The following is a 19,951-nucleotide window of genomic DNA, read 5'->3' as shown; positions in this document are numbered from 1 at the left end:
GAACCTACAACCTCGCCCTCCATCATGCCAAACAAGTCTATTTCACCTCTCTCGTCTCCTCATTATCCCACAACCCTAAACGGCTCTTTGATACTTTTCACTCCCTTCTCGGCCCTAAACCGCAGCCCCCGGTGACGGATCTCAGTGCTGTAGAGCTGGCTACCTATTTCAAAAAAAAAATGGATGACATCCGTCAGGAAATAACTTCCCAACCCCAGACTAGCCCTGACCCTAGTCTTGTCAGCACTGCATCTAGCTCCTGCTCAATGTCTGTACTCAGACCAGCGACAGAGGAAGAAGTCTCCAAACTGCTCTTCTCTGCTCGCCCCACCACCTGCGCTAGCGACCCTCTCCCCTCACACCTCCTCCGATCCCTCTCCCCAGTGGTCATCTCCCATCTCACCACTATATTCAACCTCTCTCTGACCTCTGGCATCTTTCCCTCTTCTTTCAAACACGCCATCATATCCCCACTGCTAAAGAAGCCGACTCTTGACGCGACTGACGTTGCCAATTACCGACCCATCTCAAACCTCCCCTTTATCTCCAAACTACTTGAACGGCTGGTTTACTCCCGCCTTGTAAGCTATCTATCAGAGAACTCTCTCCTCAACCCCCTACAGTCTGGCTTCCGACCCCAACACTCGACAGAAACTGCCCTTACAAGGGTATCAAACGACCTACTGACAGCCAAATCGAGGGGCGACTATTCCCTACTGATCCTCCTCGACCTCTCTGCAGCATTTGACACTGTCGACCATAAACTCCTCCTCAGTATGCTTCGCTCCATCGGCCTAAAGGACACCGCTCTCTCCTGGTTCTCCTCCTACCTATCTGACCGCTACTTCAGTGTCTCCTTTGCTGGCTCTACCTCCCCTCCTCTTCCCCTTGCTGTTGGGGTCCCCCAAGGCTCAGTCCTCGGCCCCCTCCTTTTCTCTATTTACACAGCCCCTGTTGGACAAACCATCAGGAGCTTTGGCCTCCAATACCACCTCTATGCTGATGACACCCAGCTATATACCTCTTCCCGTGACATCTCTGCACCTTTCCTCCAAAACATCACCAACTGTCTGTCTGCTGTCTCCAACACTATGTCCTCTCTCTACCTAAAACTAAACCTCTCTAAAACTGACTTACTGGTATTTCCACCCTCCACACACCGACCTCATCCTGACATCTCCATCTCAGTGTGTGGCACCACCATAACTCCCAAACAGCATGCCCGCTGCCTTGGGGTCATATTCGACTCCGATCTCTCATTTACCCCATACATCCAATCTCTCGCCCGAACATGTCAGCTGCACCTCAAGAATATCGCAAGAATCCGCTCTTTTCTCACCATAGACACGCTGAAAACACTTGTTGTTGCCCTCATCCACTCACGACTCGATTATTGCAACTCATTGCTGATCGGCCTCCCCTGCACCAGACTCTACCCTCTCCAATCCATCCTGAATGCCGCAGCCCGGCTCATATTCCTGTCCAGCCGCTACTCGGACGCCTCTGCCCTGTGCCAGTCACTGCACTGGCTGCCTGTTAAATACAGAATTCAATTTAAACTTACTACCCTAATCCACAAAGCCCTCCACAGTGCAGCGCCCCCCTATATTGCCTCCCTCATCACAATCCATCACCCAGCCCGGGCTGTCCGCTCGGCAAACGAAACTAGACTGCACACCCCTCTAATTCGAACTTCTCACTCCCGCCTCCAAGATTTCTCCAGAGCAGCACCAGCCCTCTGGAACGCATTACCAAAGGATACCCGGGCAATCCAGGACTCGAAAAACTTCAGGCGTGCTCTAAAAACGCACCTTTTCAGGGAGGCATACCGCATACCCTAAACCGACTCCTCTGTATGCCACCTGATAACATGCTCCCTGACCTATTGACTGCAATCCCTGCTAGCTGGCATAAACTGCCCCTGCAGTCATACCGATTCTGCCGTCACACGGCCAAACATCTGACCATTGTTTGTGTATAGAATCCCTCACTCTCCACCCCGCCATACCGTGCACATCTCCAGCCCTTTACCTTTTGTATCCCCCCATTACTTGTAGTATGTAAGCTCGTTGGAGCAGGACCCTTCCCTATTGTTTCCACCAACTGATTACGATTGTAACCGTGGTTCTGTAATTTTTTGTACTTTTGTCTTTCTGTATTCCCCCTGTCTATGTAAGCGCTGCGGAATATGTTGGCGCTATACAAATAAAGATTATTATTATTATTTATTAACATATGTATTTATTCCTGTAGCTATCATCTACTGGTAGATGAAACAGACATCAGTTTCCAGGACCGGGCTAAAGAAGATCTAAACCTTCCAGTTGCAAGAAAGTTCTACTTCGGGGGCTCTCCGAATGGTGTCTCACAAGCTAATTTTTCAGGGTGCATTAGTAATGCTTACTTCTCCAGGTATGTGATTTACTGCTTAAAACTGGTTGGCATTTCTACAAAAATGTTTATAACATTTTCTAACGTCAGAGATGGGGCTCAAATTCTTAACAACAGGTCCCTTACCTGGCCAAAGTTATGCTCACAGCATGCCACTCTCAATGTAATTTATCCCTACTTCAATATCAAGTAAAACACCCAAAATACTCAAAATAAACTAGATATTAAATCTGACAGCACATCATTAGAGATGAGCGAGCACCAAAATGCTCGGGTGCTCGTTACTCGGGACGAAATTATCGCGATGCTCGAGGGTTCGTTTCGAGTAACGAACCCCATTGAAGTCAATGGGCGACCCGAGCATTTTTGTATATCGCCGATGCTCGCTAAGGTTTCCATTTGTGAAAATCGGGGCAATTCAAGAAAGTGATGGGAACAACACAGCAACGGATAGGGCAGGCGAGGGGCTACATGTTGGGCTGCATCTCAAGTTCCCAGGTCCCACTATTAAGCCACAATAGCGGCAAGAGTGGGCCCCCCCCCCAACAACTTTTACTTCTGAAAAGCCCCCATTAGCAATGCATACCTTAGCTAAGCACCACACTACCTCCAACAAAGCACAATCACTGCCTGCATGACACTCCCCTGCCACTTCTCCTGAGTTACATGCTGCCCAACCCCCCCCCCGCACGACGCAGTGTCCACAGCGCACACCAAAGTGCCCCGCGCAGCCTTCAGCTGCACTCATGCCACACCACCCTAATGTCTATTTATAAGTGCGTCTGCTAGAGGAACCGCAGGCACACACTGCAGAGGGTTGGCACGGCTAGGCAGCGACCCTCTTTAAAAGGGGCGGGGTGATAGCCCACAATGCTGTACAGAAGCAATGAGAAATATAATCCTGTGCCACCGCCATCAGGAGCTGCACACGTGGGCATAGCAATGGGGAACCTATGTGCCACACACTATTCATTCTGTCAAGGTGTCTGCATGCCCCAGTCAGACCGCGTTTTTTTATAAATAGTCACAGGCAGGTACAACTCCGCAATGGGAATTCCGTGTGCACCCACAGCATGGGTGGCTCCCTGGAACCCACCGGCTGTACATTAATGTATCCCATTGCAGTGCCCATCACAGCTGAGGTAACGTCCGATTAAATGCAGGTGGGCTTCGGCCCACACTGCATGCCCCAGTCAGACTGGGGTTCTTTAGAAGTGGACACATGTAGTTACAACTCCGTGTGGACCGACAGCATGGGTGGGTGCCAGGAAGCCACCGGCGGTACATAAATATATCCCATTGCATTGCCCATCACAGCTGAGGTAATGTCATGTTTAATGCAAGTGGGCTTCGGCCCACACTGCATGCCCCAGTCAGACTGGGGCTCTTTAGAAGTGGACACATGTAGTTACAACTCCGTGTGGACCCACGGCATGGGTGGCTCCCTGGAACCCACCGGCGGTACATAAATATATCCCATTGCAGTGCCCAACACAGCTGATGTAACGTCAGCTGTAATGCAGGTGGGCAAAAAATTAATTAGATTACACTGTAGGCGAGGGCCCCAAAAAATTGGTGTACCAACAGTAATAATGTACCTCAGAAAAATTGCCCATGCCCAACCAAGAGGGCAGGTGAAACCCATTGATCGCTTTGGTTAATGTGGCTTAATTGGTAACTAGGCCTGGAGGCAGCCCAGTTAAAATAAAAATTGGTTCAGGTGCAAGTTTCAACGCTTTAATGAGAATTGAAACGTATAAAAATTGTTTAGAAAAATTATATGACTGAGCCTTGTGGGCCTAAGAAAAATTGCCCGTTCGGCGTGATTATGTGAGGTTTCAGGAGGAGGAGCAGGAGGAGGAGGAGGAATATTATACACAGATTGATGAAGCAAAAATGTCCCCGTTTTTGATAGTGATAGAGAACGATGCTTCCATCCGCCGGTGCAGCCTACGTATTGCTTAGGTATCGCTGCTGTCCGCTGGTGAAGAAGAGAAGTCTGGGGAAATCCAGGCTTTGTTCATCTTGATGAGTGTAAGCCTGTCGGCACTGTCGGTTGACAGGCGGGTATGCTTATCCGTGATGATTCCCCCAGCCGCACTAAACACCCTCTCTGACAAGATGCTAGCCGCAGGACAAGCAAGCACCTCCAGGGCATACAGCGCGAGTTCAGGCCACGTGTCCAGCTTCAACACCCAGTAGTTGTAGGGGGCAGAGGCGTCACCGAGGACGGTCGTGCGATCGGCTATGTACTCCCTCACCATCCTTTTACAGTGCTCCCGCCAACTCAGCCTTGACTGGGGAGCGGTGACACAGTCTTGTTGGGGAGCCATAAAGCTGGCAAAGGCCTTGGAGAATGTTCCCCTGCCTGCGCTGTACATGCTGCCTGATCTCTGCGCCTCCCCTGCTACCTGGCCCTCGGAACTGCGCCTTCTGCCACTAGCACTGTCGGATGGGAAGTTTACCATCAGTTTGTCCGCCAGTGCCCTGTGGTATAGCATCATTCTGGAACCCCTTTCCTCTTCGGAAATGAGAGTGGAAAGGTTCTCCTTATACCGTGGGTCGAGCAGTGTGTACACCCAGTAATCCGTAGTGGCCAGAATGCGTGTAACGCGAGGGTCACGAGAAAGGCATCCTAACATAAAGTCAGCCATGTGTGCCAGGGTACCTGTACGCAACACATGGCTGTCCTCACTAGGAAGATCACTTTCAGGATCCTCCTCCTCCTCCTCCTCCTCCTCAGGCTATACAAGCTGAAAGGATAACAGGCAAGCAGCATGTGTACCCTCAGCAGTGGGCCAAGCTGTCTCTTCCCCCTCCTCCTCATGCTCCTCCCCCTCCTCCTCCTCCTCAATGCGCTGAGATATAGACATGAGGGTGCTCTGACTATCCAGCGACATACTGTCTTCCCACGCCTCTGTTTCCGAGTGCAAAGCGTCTGCCTTTATGCTTTGCAGGGAACTTCTCAAGAGGCATAGCAGAGGAATGGTGACGCTAATGATTGCAGTATCGCCGCTCACCATCTGGGTAGACTCCTCAAAGTTTCCAAGGACCTGGCAGATGTCTGCCAACCAGGCCCACTCTTCTGTAAAGAGGCTGACTCCCACTACGCCGCCCATGTTGCAGTTGGTATTCCACTATAGCTCTACGCTGCTCATAGAGCCTGGCCAACATGTGGAGCGTAGAGTTCCACCGTGTGGGCACGTCGCACAGCAGTCGGCGCACTGGCAGATTAAACCGATGTTGCAGGGTCCGCAGGGTGGCAGCGTCCGTCTTGGAGTTGCGGAAATGTGCGCTGACCCGGCGCACCTTTCCGAGCAGGTATGACAAGTGTGGGTAGCTTTTCAGAAAGCACTGAACCACCAAATTAAAGACATGGGCCAGGCATGGCACGTGCATGAGGCTGCCGAGCTGCAGAGCCGCCACCAGGTTACGGCCGTTGTCACACACGACCATGCCCGGTTGGAGGCTCAGCGGCGCAAGCCAGCGGTCGGTCTGCTCTGTCAGACCCTGCAGCAGTTCGTGGGCCGTGTGCCTCTTCTCTCCTATGCTGAGTAGCTTCAGCACGGCCTGCTGATGCTTGCCCACCGCTGTGCTGCCATGCCGCGCGACACCGACTGCTGGCGACGTGCTGCTGCTGACACATCTTGATTGCGAGACAGAGGTTGCGTTGGAGGAGGAGGAGGGTGGTTTAGTGGAGGAAGCATACACCGCCGCAGATACCAGCACCGAGCTGGGGCCCGCAATTCTGGGGGTGGGTAGAACGTGAGCGGTCCCAGGCTCTGACTCGGTCCAAGCCTCCACTAAATTCACCCAATGTGCCGTCAGGGAGATATAGTGGCCCTGCCCGCCTGTGCTTGTCCACGTGTCCGTTGTTAAGTGGACCTTGGCAGTAACCGCGTTGGTGAGGGCGCGTACAATGTTGCGGGAGACGTGGTCGTGCAGGGCTGGGACGGCACATCGGGAAAAGTAGTGGCAACTGGGAACCGAGTAGCGTGGGGCCGCCACCGCCATCATGCTTTTGAAAGCCTCCGTTTCCACAAGCCTATACGGCAGCATCTCCAGGCTGATCAATTTGGCAATGTGCACATTTAACGCTTGAGCGTGCGGGTGCGTGGCGGCGTTCTTGCGCTTGCGCTCAAACAGTGGCGCTAGCGACGTTTGGACGCTGCGCTGAGAGACATTGCTGGATGGGGCCGAGGACAGCGGAGGTGAGGGTGTGGGTGCAGGCCAGGAGACGGTAGTGCCTGTGTCCTCAGAGGGGGGTTGGATCTCAGTGGCAGGTTGGGGCACAGGGGGAGAGGCAGTGGTGCAAACCGGAGGCGGTGAACGGCCTTCGTCCCACCTTGTGGGGTGCTTGGCCATCATATGCCTGCGCATGCTGGTGGTGGTGGCTCCCCAGCTGATCTTGGCGCGACAAAGGTTGCACACCACTGTTCGTCGGTCGTCAGGCGTCTCTGTGAAAAACTGCCACACCGTAGAGCACCTTGACCTCTGCAGGGTGGCATGGCGCGAGGGGGCGCTTTGGGAAACAGTTGGTGGATTATTCGGTCTGGCCCTGCCTCTACCCCTGGCCACCGCACTGGCTCGGCCTGTGCCCACACCCTGACTTGGGCCTCCGCGTCCTCGCCCGCGTCCACGTCCTCTAGGCCTACTCCTACCCCTCAGCATGGTGTATTACCAGTAGTGCAGAAACAGAACGCTGTAATTAAATGTGCCGCTTATTGGCCTGTGGTTGGAGGCTGGCTTCGCTTACCGAACGCACAGCAGAGCCAGGAAATAATTTTGCGCAAGCCTGCTGTAACACTTAGCTGGCTGCGTATGAATTAGGAGGACAACTACACCCAGCACAGACCCAGTACACTGAGGACAGTCACAGGCAGCCCAAATAGATTTTTTTTCCCAAATGTTTTTGGAAAGGCCCACTGCCTATATTCAATAAATATATGTCTTCTGACCCTGCCTCACCACCACTACGGCCGATATACAAAAAAAAAAATGTGCAACACTGCAAAAAGCAGCCTCCACACTACTGCACACGGTTAGATGTGGCCCTAAGAAGGACCGTTTGGGTTCTTGAAGCCTAAAATACTCCTAACACTCTCCCTATAGCAGCTCCGGCACTAACAGCACTTTCCCTCCTCTATGTCAGAATAAATCTGTGCCGAGCCGCGGGAGGGGCCGATTTTTATACTCGGGTGACACCTGATCTCCCCAGCCACTCACTGCAGGGGGCTGGTATAGGGCTTGAACGTCGCAGGGGGAAGTTGTAATGCCTTCCCTGTCTTTCAATTGGCCAGAAAAGCGCGCTAACGTCTCAGAGATGAAAGTGAAAGTAACTCGAACATCGCGTGGTACTCGTCACGAGTAACGAACATCTCAAACACGCTAATACTCGAACGAGTATCAAGCTCGGACGAGTACGTTCGCTCATCTCTACACATCATTTTTTTTTCTTTTATACTGGCCAATGTCTAGTACATTTTTCAGACTGCCCATTGGGTTGTTTCACATCTGTGACAGGGATTTCACTTTACAGCTCCATTCAGGGAGCAAAAAATGGGAATGCCACGGCCAAACAGTTCTGACTCTAGTCTGAACCTAATTGCACCAGGCAGACCCCATTGGCTATCGCTTTCGACCCAGCTTTTGGACAGAAGAAAAAAAACGGAAGAAAAATGTTGCACATGTAATACACAACGCAAACGCATTCCTGTGAATAAGCCCCAAACCTCCTTAATATAGCAGCTATTACATCAAAAGTGCAAGGGCGGAGGAAAGCACATCATCAAATATGATCTGATTTAAATGGCGTAGTAGTACAAGTACAAGAGAAGCCCACCTTGATTCAATCAATATTGCAAAAGGAATACAAGTAATCCTGCTGGAGGAGGATACAATCACATTTGCCACAATAACAAAGAACATGTAGAGAGAATATATCTCAAGTCAGGTGCAGTCAGGAGGAAGAGAGACGAATCTGGTGAGCCACAGGGACAGGCTGACAATCCTATGCAGCGCCCATTAGTGAGGTGCCTCTTGTCAGTCAGGAAGACCTGCGATGCCTTATCATAGAGATCAGAGCTGGTATGCTGTAAGTCCCTCAGAGGTGTAAAAAAAGATCAAAATAATGTACAAAAAATAAAAATGTAAAAAAAAAATCTTTTTAGGGGCTTCTCATATTAGCATAAAAAAATTTTAAAAACAAAAAAATCCCACATATTTGGTATCGTACTGTCCGCAATGACACATACAGTAAGTTGAACATGCTTTTGATCCTGCACGGCAAAAAGCGTGGAAAAAAACGCTAAAAAATTGAGGCAAAATTCTAATTTTTAGCATTTTGCCTCCCAAAAAACGCAATAAAAATGATCAAAAAAGCTGTCTGTTAACCAAAATGGTACCAATAAAAACTATAGCTTATCTCGCCAAAAAAAAAACCCTCATAGAGCTCCGTCCATGGAAAAGTAAAAAAGTTATAGGACTTTGAATGCAGCATTTTAGAAAAAAAAAAAAGATTTCCAAAAAAAGGGGTTTTATTGCAGAAAAGTGGGAAAACCTTAAATAAGGATAAGAATTTTGGTTTCATTGTAATCATACCAACCCGCAGAAAAAAATTGATTGTGTCATTTATGCTGCATAATTAATGCTTAAAAAAAGAAAAATGTAAGGCAGAATTAATGAGTTTTCTCTCCGTTATCATAAAATAAATAATAAACGTTTTACAATGTAGTCAATGTACACAAAAATGGCACAGATAAAAAATTACAGTTCGCCACGCAAAAAACAAGCCCGTAGGCCTCATGTCCACGGGCAAAAGAAGAATTAAAATCCGCAGCGGATTTTAACTCTTCTCCCGCACGCGGATCCGCACCCCATAGGGATGCATTGACCACCCGCGGGTAGATAAATACCCGCGGATGGTCAATAAAAGGGATTTTAAAAAAAATGGAGCATGAAAAAATCTGGACCATGCTCCATTTTCGTGCGGGTCTCCCGCGGGGACAGCTCCCGCAGGCTTCTATTGAAGCCTATGGAAGCCGTCCAGATCCGCGGGAGACCTAAAATAGGAATTTAAAAGAATTAACTCACCCGCAGCGGACCGGGAAGGTCTTCTCTTCCTCACGGCCGGATCTTTCTTGCTTTGGCTCGGTGGATGTGCCCGGCGCATGCGCGCGGCACGCCGACGACGTGCCGGCGATGTGCCGCCGGCGTGACGAGTTCATCCACCGGCCGAAAAAGAAGATCCGGCCATGAGGAAGAGAAGACCTTCCCGGTCCGCTCCGGGTGAGTTAATTCTTTTAAATTCCTATTTTAAGCGCTCATGTCCGCGGGGCAGGAGGGACCCGCTGCAGATTCTCCATGGAGAATCTGTAGCGGGCCTGATTTTCTCCGTGGACATGAGGCCTTAGGGTGGCTTCACACGAGCATGTTTTTGTGTGTACATAAGTGCGCACTCATGTACGTGCAAAAACACGCGTGAATGCAGGTCCGTGCATTGTTTGCAATGGAGCCACTGCTGCTGCTGGTGGCTCCATTGAAAACAACGGTCTGCCGGCACCCCTCATTGTTTTTCAGGGAAGGGCTTTACATTGAAGGCCTTCCCTGAAAATCAAAATTTTTGTGTAAAAAAATAAATAAAAAATAAACAAAAGATCAGCACCACAGAGCAGGGGACAGCAGGAGAAGACATGGCTGAGCCCCGGCAGCTCAAGGGAGGTGAGGCAACCGCGGCTCCATTGAAAACAATGCATGCATTCACTATGGTGCACGCATGTCCTATCTGTGCAGGCACACGCCTGTAAAGCACTGACATGTGCACACACCATAGGGAATGCATTGGGCTAATAGACGTGTGCACACACAAAATACATGCTCGTCTGAAGCCAACCTTATACGGCCGTGTCAATGGAAAAATAAAAAAGCTAAATAAATCCCCATTAAATAAAGGCTTTTGAAGAATAGAGATTGAAATCCGCCCAAAATAGCCCATATCCTTAAGGGGTAAATAGCTGGACATTTCACACACGATGAGAAAACTTCCCCATGGTGCAATTGGGTTTTTCCATTTAACCCCATTTAGAAAAGTTTTAAATGTTTTTAGTGTATTATATGCCAAATTAAATGGTACCTTTAGAAAATACTCATCCTACCAAAAAGAAGCCGTTATATGGCTAAGTCGACGGAAAACTAAAAAAAGTCTAAGACTCTTGGTATACAGGGATAAAAAAAAGAAAAAGAAAAACGGAAAAATCTCTGGTCTTGAAAGGGTTGAAAACTACACTACCCTAGACCAGCATGAATGTACCTACTGTATTAACATCTTCACTGCTCAGACGACACAATTACGTTTTGGACTGTCATTCAGCTGGCATTCTGTTGGCTAAGATGTTGCAAGTTATGGGGGTATTCTGATGGCATTATGTCAACATATTTTTTCTGCATAGTATAGCAGCATTACTTATTTCTGCATTATGGCAGTACTATGTATATGTTATTAGTATTGACATTAGTTTTGTTTACAGTATGGCAGCATTATATGGTAACATTGTTTCTTCAATTTATAATCAGGTTACAAAAATAATAACTTGCTCATTACCATTACTTACCCTTCCATTGTGCCCACATTCCTGTGCCACTGACCTGGTCCCCTCTACTCTAAGCCCCGCTAAAACTAAAAGTGATAACATCTCATGTGAGTACTATAGCAAATTACTGGCTTCATGGGTCAGATGCCATTCATGCACACATGACCACTGAGGTCAGCGACTGGCTACAGCTATCATGTCAGCAATGAGTGTGACATCTTCGCTTTCTGGATCAGCAGGGTGGCACTGGAGTCAGAAGCACAGTGAAGGGTAAGTAATGGCTATTTTCATTTTTTATGGCAATCCCTACACTGGTACGATTTTAAACGTAATACTTAAACTTTACGTATCCCATTATCTCATTCAGTAGTGTAATTTGTGTGGTCATAATATTTAATTGTGCTTGCTGTTCCATAGAATTGATAGAGATGTGGAAGTTGAGGACTTTCAGAAATATACAGAAAAGGTTCAGGTGTCTTTGTATGGATGTCCTGTTGAGGCACCCCCAATTGCCCTGACCCATAAGCGTGGCAAAAACTCTTCAAAAGCCAAAGGAAAACAAAAGCATAGAGTAAGTAATACAAACTACTGTATATGGAATAATGTACCTTCTTACAAAAGAAGAGAAAACAGTTGCCAGGTTACTGCAGTGCGTCACTTGAGTACTAAATATCAACTATGATTGCAACAACCTTTCAAACCACTGATCATTCATCAGCAGTGGTGGCATCACAAGAAATAATGAACTCAATATCAGGCCAGGTATCTCATTAAACAGTTTTTTCATGATTACCTGAAAAGCAATCCAAGGGCAACTTATTTGGTGAGGTGAGTAAAGGCCCTTTTTATCACTCAAAATTCGGTCAATAGCCATCTTTTGAGCGATAATTGTTGTGTATAAATGTGTGCCCATCGCGCACTTACCGTGCACTTTTCCTCCATCGTTGAGTTCAGCTCAACTTAAAATCCATTGTCGCTGATAAGAGGGACCGCACGCTGAGTTCTCCATGGGCAGTGCTGATAACATTCTTTCAGCTGCTGTCCCGCTGGAGAACAATAGCAATGTATTTAGTAGCTAATGCAAAATGATTGCTCAAAACTGTCAGTTTCTGACGAATTTAGAGCGATCATCTGTGTGTGTAAATGGGGCTTAAGTCCTTCTAGTCAACACTGTTAAGAGGATGGGGATATCCCTTAGGTTTTCTAGGCTTAAAAATTGCCAATGTTGTATAAATTAAAAAAGGTGTGTTAGTCAGACAGATGTGGATCTATCTTCCCACACACCAGTTTGACCAGGCTATCTGAGGAGACAACAATTAATTGGGGAACCACAGTTTTCAGCCTTGATCCTTCTGAGCGGGATCTGGTCTTCGCTGCAGGGTCTTTACTCGTAGAAATAATCCTGATAGTGTAGCTGCACCTGAGTGTTTCTAGAATACATATCTAGAAAACTAGCAATGATCAGGGCTGGCAGCACAGTAGCAACAATGAAATCTAGGCAGAAGGTCATGGCAGGTAACCTGCAATAATAAAGTTCAGTATACAGAGCTAAGGTCAGGGAACACAAAAGAAATAATGGTCAAAAATACAGGCAAACTTTGAAACCAAAATAGTCACAATGGCTATGGGAAACCAATTGCTTAAGCATCCTCCATATGGGGAGGATGCCTGATATAGCTAAACCTGGATGGGGTTTGGTGGAGGACACATATGGGGTGTGCATGGCCCTTTATGGGAAGCCGCAGGAGCATGCACGTGCCGTATGGGCAGATAGGAGTGACCAAGCAGTAGAATAGGAATGCTGTGCAGCATCTCGAAAATGGCAGCGCCCAACCATGGCCCCAGTAACAGGTGAGCCAGGGGAGCAGTGGCGACGTGCCGTGACAAAGTGCATGAGCTTTCAGTAATGTTAGACTACTCTAAAGTAATTACTTATTTTTACACATGTTAACTTTCTACCATTTTCCTTTATATGAACACAGATTGGAAAACATAAAGCAGATCCTTCCCACAGCACTGTTGTTACTAAGAACATCAAAACCGAGGAACAACCAGATGTTTCCTCTCAGTGTTCGTCAGGCAGCAGGCCAAAAGTGGTCAGAAATGCTTATCTGTATGGCGGAACTGCTAACAGTCGCCACGAATTCAAAGACATTCCTAAACAATTCAATCAAAAGTAAGTTGTTGACCCACTGTACACCATGGAAACCACACTTGTGTCAGGCAGATAGAATGGGTTATCAATGACTTCAGCTAACTATCACAACAGTAGAATTTAATTCAGGATCATACTGGAACGTGTTCAATGGGGTTTTTTTTAAGTATGTAATTTTAGCCATATAATGTATATTGTATACACTACATTCAATTAGATATGCTGGGGTGATAGTCTATGTACATTACAATTATACGCATATACTATATATTGTAATAAAAGATAATGGCAATCAGTGCATTCTTATTTGCGTATCTTACAGGTCTGAGTTATCTTTCCGCTTTCGAACGCATTCATCCCATGGAATGATCTTCTATGCGTCCGATGAAGATGAAATCAACTTTATTACTGTTTTCCTTGCTGAAGGCCAACTACATTTTAAGTTCAATGTCGGTGAACAAAAACTGACAATTAAGAGCCATGAGGTGTACAACGATGGCTCGTGGCACACGGTAAGTCATAATCACTTGTTAAGATAATTTTTTTTAATTAGTCCAGTAGTATTATGATAGTATTACATGAGGAACCAGAGCTACTTACTCATGGAAATGACCCCATTGATCCTGGGGACAATAACAAACATGCAGGGATTTTCTGCTAATTGGTAAGCGCCACGACAGTGAAAAACTTGCAATAGCCATTTACGAACATTCCTAACACTGTGTTGATCACGAATCCGGGAATTACAGAATTTGCATGATGGTGACAAAAACCCCTTTAAATGTATGGCTGAAGGGAGGCATAATGACTATGCTTTGCTAGAATTCTCTCATGTTTGCCCTGGGCACAGCAGATTCCTTGTCTTTCTACAGTTTCTGTCTGAACAAAATTATGATTATGGAATTCCTGTCAAACTGTGCTGTTTGTCTGATTTATTAATCTAATAATACTGGATGTTAATCATCTTGCTAATAAACTCTCTTGTACTATGTTTTTGAGTAGATAATATGTGTCCGTGATATGAATAAAGGTAGACTTATAATCGATGGTCTACGAGTGCTTGAAGATATAGTTCCTGCTAGTCAAGCTGTTTGGAATATTACAGCACCTCTATACATAGGAGGTGTAGCTCCTGCGAAAGCTATGAAGAATGTACAGGTACGCTCAAATATACATCCAGTTAAAAAACTTGCATGGGGTCCTTTAAATTAGAGACCTTTGGGTTCTTCTGGCTTGCTGTATTTAGATTGTATCACTCATAAAGGGGTTTTTGAGATCTTAATAACTGATGACTTATCCAAAGGAAAGATCATCAATAGCTTATCGTGGGGGGCTGGCACCAGGAACCCTGGTCGATGAGGTGTTTACCAAACCTGCAGTCACCCTGTATGGAGCAGAAAGCAATTAGCATCATATATTGTGCAGTGGCCCAATGTGGCATTGGAAGTGAATGGGAGCTCTGCCCTTAAAACCACACAAGGCCACAATGTACAGCTCTATCTGTTTCCTGCTCCATATATGGCGACAACTGGTCCAGCAAACAGCTGATCAGCCAGGGCCCTGGGTGCTGCACCCAAGCTGATCAACTATTGATTACCTATTCTGCGGATAGGTCATCAATTATTAAGAGCTGGAAAACCCTTTAATGCCTGATCAAAACTTTCATTATCCGCCTACTCATAAGTGTAGTGAGTGTGTTCCTTATGCTAGATCATTGGAAGATATCTAGTAAAAAGAGTTTTTATCTACACATAATGTAGGATTATGTGTTCATGCCATAACTCAGTGGATATATCTAGAACACGTTTTTCCCAATTCTGGTCCTCACTACCCCTCAAAAGGTCATATTTTCAGGATATCTTTTAGAGAGAACACTTGTTTCTCAGACACCAACAATAATGATATCACCTGTGTAGTACTAAGGAAATCCCAAAAACACTAAGCAGTCATGAGGACCAGAGTTTGGGAGACAATGATCTATATTGTCAGGAATAGGAGGTAGGTTGACTCTGAAAACTAAATATGATGGACACTTGGGTAAATAAAATTTTACGGGGTGGGAGAATTTTCTGTTTTCTTCACAACACTGTAATCCATAGATAGCATAAATCGATGATATTTTTTTTGCAGTAATACAATACAGTAAGGGCTTAGTCACATGGGCGCATCGGCACCCTACACGGGCGCCGATGCACCCGTGTGACTGTGCTCTTACTGCAGGAAGAAGATGGCTGTACTTCAGGACGGACGACTCCCCGCAGTGCAGAAGAAAGAACACATGACCAGCAATGAAGCCGATCACGTTTTTTCCTCCGGCGCTGCAGAGAGACGTCCGTCCTGAAGTGCGGCCGTCTCCTTTCTGCAGTAACACGGGCGCCAATGCGACCATGTGACTAAGCCCTGAAGCAAAAAAAAAAGTAGTTTTAAACTAAAAAGACATGATGTTGATTTAAAGCAAAGTGTAGATTTATATTGTAAAGCTGTATATAACTACATAAGTTTCATTTTCCTGTAGATCAATTCAGTATACAGTTTCAATGGCTGCCTTGGAGACCTGCAGCTCAATGGGCGCTCTGCAAGTACTCCATCCCAGACATTTAGTGTGACACCCTGTTTTGAAGGCCTCATGGAATCCGGAACCTATATTTCTTCAGAAGGAGGATACGTCATTCTAGGTAATGACCTAATGAATTGAAACACTGTGCATTACAGCAGTTAGGCCATGTATGGTCTGTCTTGGCAAATGCATTTCTTTAACATGAACTCGTGAGTCAATACAACATAGCACATATCAGACTGTAATGACAACTGATGCCACCAAGGGCAGTATGAACACTAGTACTGCTTTAAGTGGACAGTAAAAATAAGTAACCCTCTGGTAACAGATCATGTAGAGAAAATAGAAGTTCTTTACCATCAAGAATCAATGGAAAATACACATTCTTCTGATTCACTCATCTACATTTATGGTTCAAAATATTTTTATTGTACAGCTACAGTTACAAGAAAAGGACATGAACTTATTTCAGTTAACATGTCATACAATGTTAGTCCTATACAACATTACTTGACATGATCCGAAGGTTGGTAGCTACTGTTTTTCAAATCTTCTAAGTATTAAACTCCCAATCCTGTCATAAACTTTGTGAACCAGGACGGTGAACAAAATAAAACCAACGTATATAAGTTACAAAAAAGGAAAGGTTAAGAAGGGACTACAAGAAGGATTAGAAAGGAGGTAGAAATAGATACAAAGTCAAGAATTGGACGTCGGAAGGATCTCAAATGCTCGAAGAAATATTGTTAGTATCATGAGTAATGACATGGATAGTTGTTTTTGGGGGAATAACACCAGTAAGGAACCAAGTTTGCAAACTAGGGGATGAGCTGTACATAAATCCATGTGTGGTAGAAACTGGAGGATCTGCTGTCATCACTGGCACTCAGTTCCTCCATGTGCATTAAGTTATCCAAGGCCTCCAGCCACATTAGCCTAGTGAGAGGCAAAGGTGATTTCCATAGGACGGGAATGATCTGGCACATGGCCAGAACGAAAAACCTGTTGACATCTCTTTTGGTTTTATCTAAAGGCCCTGGAATCATGAACAGGAGGGCTACCTCTGGGGAAAGGGATACTGTCCCCCTCATAGGGAGTTATAGAGGGAGATTACTTTCTGTCACAGGGCAAAGACGGAGGGACGCGACCACCAAATATGTAGAAAACTGCCTGTTTCCAGTGATCACCTCCAGCAGTTATCCGAGATTTGGGGATACATCTTGCAGGGTTGGGCAGGCACTCTGTACCATCTAGTCAAGAGCTTGTAGTTAATCTTTTGAAATTTACTTGAGATTGAATGTTTGTGTGATAGAAGGAAAGATTTAGTCCAAGCCTCCTCTGTGAAGGAGTGCTCCATCTCACTCTCCCCACTCATCTACATTTATAAATACAGGTGAGGAATAAGTAGTTCAGTATTTCTATATGATTCTCAAAAATGTGCAGATGGTCACCAATGGGTGACTACTTACATATTCTGACTTACGGCAATATATTTTCTTCTTCGCAGCGGAATCCTTCGACACTGGAGTGAAATTTGAGTTTGTAGTCGAAGTTCGGCCAAGAAGCAAGTCTGGTATTTTATTCCACATTCAAAATATGCTTGAAGAATACCTAAATCTGCACATGAAGGATGGACAGGTAATAATATTTTTATATGGATGGATTATCAGGTGGTAACTTGCTTGGTAAGATCATATTATTTCAGTCCAATTAACATATTTTAATATTTATATTTCAATATAGGTTGTAATAAAAGTGAAGTTTGGCAATAAAGAGTTCTCTACACATGTTGTTCCAAAGCAAAGTCTCTGTGATGGACAATGGCATAGAATTGCAGGTTTGTAATCATAGTTTTAGTACGAGCTATCAAAATTACCATCATCATTCAGGCGTGTATTATCAATATCTCCATATGTTCTCCTACACAAGTTAGGCCAAAATAATTTTACTGAACTGACAACGAAATTAATAAATTATATCATGAATGTGGTCAGAGGCATACAAATGCAATAGCAGAAAATCTCCATAGAAAGAATCATCTATCCTGGCTGTTATTTTATTGACCCCCCCCCCCCCTCCCTCTTCCCCACCCTCCCAGGTTACTGGATAAAGAGGCCTGATTTAGCACTTGTTGCCCCATACCCTACTGCAGTATGAGTATCAGCCTAGTTTATCCTTCCCATGTTGGCCAACATTTTAATGCCGGTAGATAGAGGAATAAATTGCTGATAAGAAAAAGTTGATTTGTGTAGAGCCAACCTGAGCTGAGGCCTCAAACAGCTACCTTTATTAAATGCTCACAAATGAGTGCATGGTATGTGTGAGCCGGGGGTGCATAAAGTAGAAGAGCACACTAGGTTAAAACTTTCTTATTTAATCCCAATCTCATTATCTAATGTGTCTTTCATTCAGATTGCCTGTTTTTAGTAAAACAACTGTTATAATTCATAATAATCTAGTCTATAGTCTATGTGACTGGGCTTCAGAAAGGCTTCAGGCGAAGCCGAAACGTTGCCAGTCTCTTTTTAATATGGAGGAATAAAAAGTTTTCTACTTATTGCAATACATCAGATGCTGCCTGGCTTCACTTTATATAATAATTCATAATAATAACTATTAATTTATAAGGGTTGCTAATCTCTTTGTATTCTTGCAGTTATAAGGGATGCAAATGTGGTGCAACTGGATGTGGATTCAGAGATAAACCATGTTGTCGGACCTCTAAATAGGAAGCTAGTTAACCTTAAAGAACCTATTTTTGTTGGAGGCGTGCCAGGTATAAATTTTTATAGTATGATTGTTCACTTAAATGTGCTCTATTTTATGTTTATCATGAACATTTCCTGATATTTTTCCTCTTTTTTTATCCATTCTTAGATCCTGTCCTTGCGCCAAGATTGACCACAAGAAATTCTTTCACGGGCTGCATTCGCAACTTTGTGATAGACAAGCGGCCAGTGAGCTTCAGTAAAGCATCTTTTGTCAATGGGGCAGTCAGCATCAATTCGTGTCCTGTATTCTAAGTCACTATGTACAATAAATGCTTTTATGCCTAACATTGCTTGTTTTACTACAAGATTTCATTTTTAGAAAGGTACAACAGGAGTTAGAATACCACAAGCTGCAAAGTATAACACTTTAATTCTGTCACTAGCATGGCATCTAATAGATAAATGTAATATATCTTATGAGTTTAGCATAGAGCAGAATTCACATATATGTTATGAGAGAGAAACAGGTATTTATCAAAAATAAGTCGAAGTGTTAGTCTTCTTAAAACTTCAAACATCATTTTAGTTCAGTGGTTCCCTCCCTCAAAATTACCAATTTCTTATAATTAAAACAGACTAAAACACATAGCTATTATGTATTATTGTGTCAGCATAATTTTATAGTAAGAAAAATACCAAATTTTAGACTAGAAAGTCTTTTAATTCAGTTTAAATGGCACTAACTAAGGCTGAAGTGCACCCCTCTGCAATCCACTGCTTGTTGTTAGGCATTCAGTTTCTCTATCAACTAGGATATTCTATCAACTCTCACTCTCTCCCCCCTGCTCACTCCCGTAACTCACTGCTCTTCCCCCCCCCCCCCCCCCCGGCATTCGAATCTGTTGAGACGAGCGGGCAGGTACTCGCATAAGGCACTACTCGCTCAAGTAGTTTGCCTTAGCGAGTACGCTTGCTCATCTCTAATTCATATGGAATTGATCTTTATTAGCTGCTTTATTACGTCTTGTGTGCTTGCCTGGCCAGAGCATATATAGAGATCTCTATATTTAGTTATATAGATAACTGCACATACTTGGTTTGGTAAATATAAGATCAGGAGAGGCAGAGATTGGGTACACACTGACTGCAGATCTGAGAGCTGTGTGAATGTCGGGCAGCTGAGCCTGTGAAGACAGACCCTTCCCCGCAGCTAAGATGATATTTAAAAGTCCTATATATATGTAGTAGCTAGAGAAGCTGAATACCACCATTATACATTCAATTTTCTGTTTCATCATGGGAGCGAAAAAACAGAATCCCAAATCTATTCAATGACAGACAAGCGACAACAGATGGATCCAGTTGACTATAATGAGGTCCCTGTGCAATTCTGTCTTGCCTTCAGGCATTTTTCTGGAACAAGTGGTTCAGCTGGTTTAACCAGGGATTTTATGCCAGATCTGCACTGGAGGCACAGAATGGAGCCTCCAACACAGATGTGAACCTAGCCTAAGCTTCTGAAATGTATGCTTTTCCGTACTCAACTGGG

General features: G+C 45.1%; 1 protein-coding gene across 1 annotated transcript in view; it reads left to right on the top strand.

Annotated features, from left to right (window-relative positions):
• LAMA4 (laminin subunit alpha 4) overlaps nt 1-18,747 on the top strand; it is a 156,132-nt gene extending 137,385 nt beyond the window's left edge. Inside the window, exons 31-40 of the mRNA XM_066607137.1 lie at nt 2,254-2,412; nt 11,397-11,550; nt 12,962-13,155; nt 13,457-13,646; nt 14,137-14,292; nt 15,650-15,809; nt 17,199-17,329; nt 17,435-17,528; nt 18,348-18,467; nt 18,569-18,747. Of these exons, the coding sequence (XP_066463234.1) occupies nt 2,254-2,412; nt 11,397-11,550; nt 12,962-13,155; nt 13,457-13,646; nt 14,137-14,292; nt 15,650-15,809; nt 17,199-17,329; nt 17,435-17,528; nt 18,348-18,467; nt 18,569-18,714 (1,504 nt within the window). The 3' untranslated portion in view covers nt 18,715-18,747. The remainder of the gene's footprint in view (nt 1-2,253; nt 2,413-11,396; nt 11,551-12,961; nt 13,156-13,456; nt 13,647-14,136; nt 14,293-15,649; nt 15,810-17,198; nt 17,330-17,434; nt 17,529-18,347; nt 18,468-18,568) is intronic.
• The last annotated feature ends 1,204 nt before the right edge of the window (nt 18,748-19,951 follow it).

This window comes from Eleutherodactylus coqui, chromosome 1 (genome assembly GCF_035609145.1).
Source record: "Eleutherodactylus coqui strain aEleCoq1 chromosome 1, aEleCoq1.hap1, whole genome shotgun sequence".
Lineage (NCBI taxonomy): Eukaryota > Metazoa > Chordata > Amphibia > Anura > Eleutherodactylidae > Eleutherodactylus > Eleutherodactylus coqui.
The sequence above is the reverse complement of the archived record's forward strand: the minus strand, read 5'-3'. Positions and strand labels throughout refer to the sequence as shown.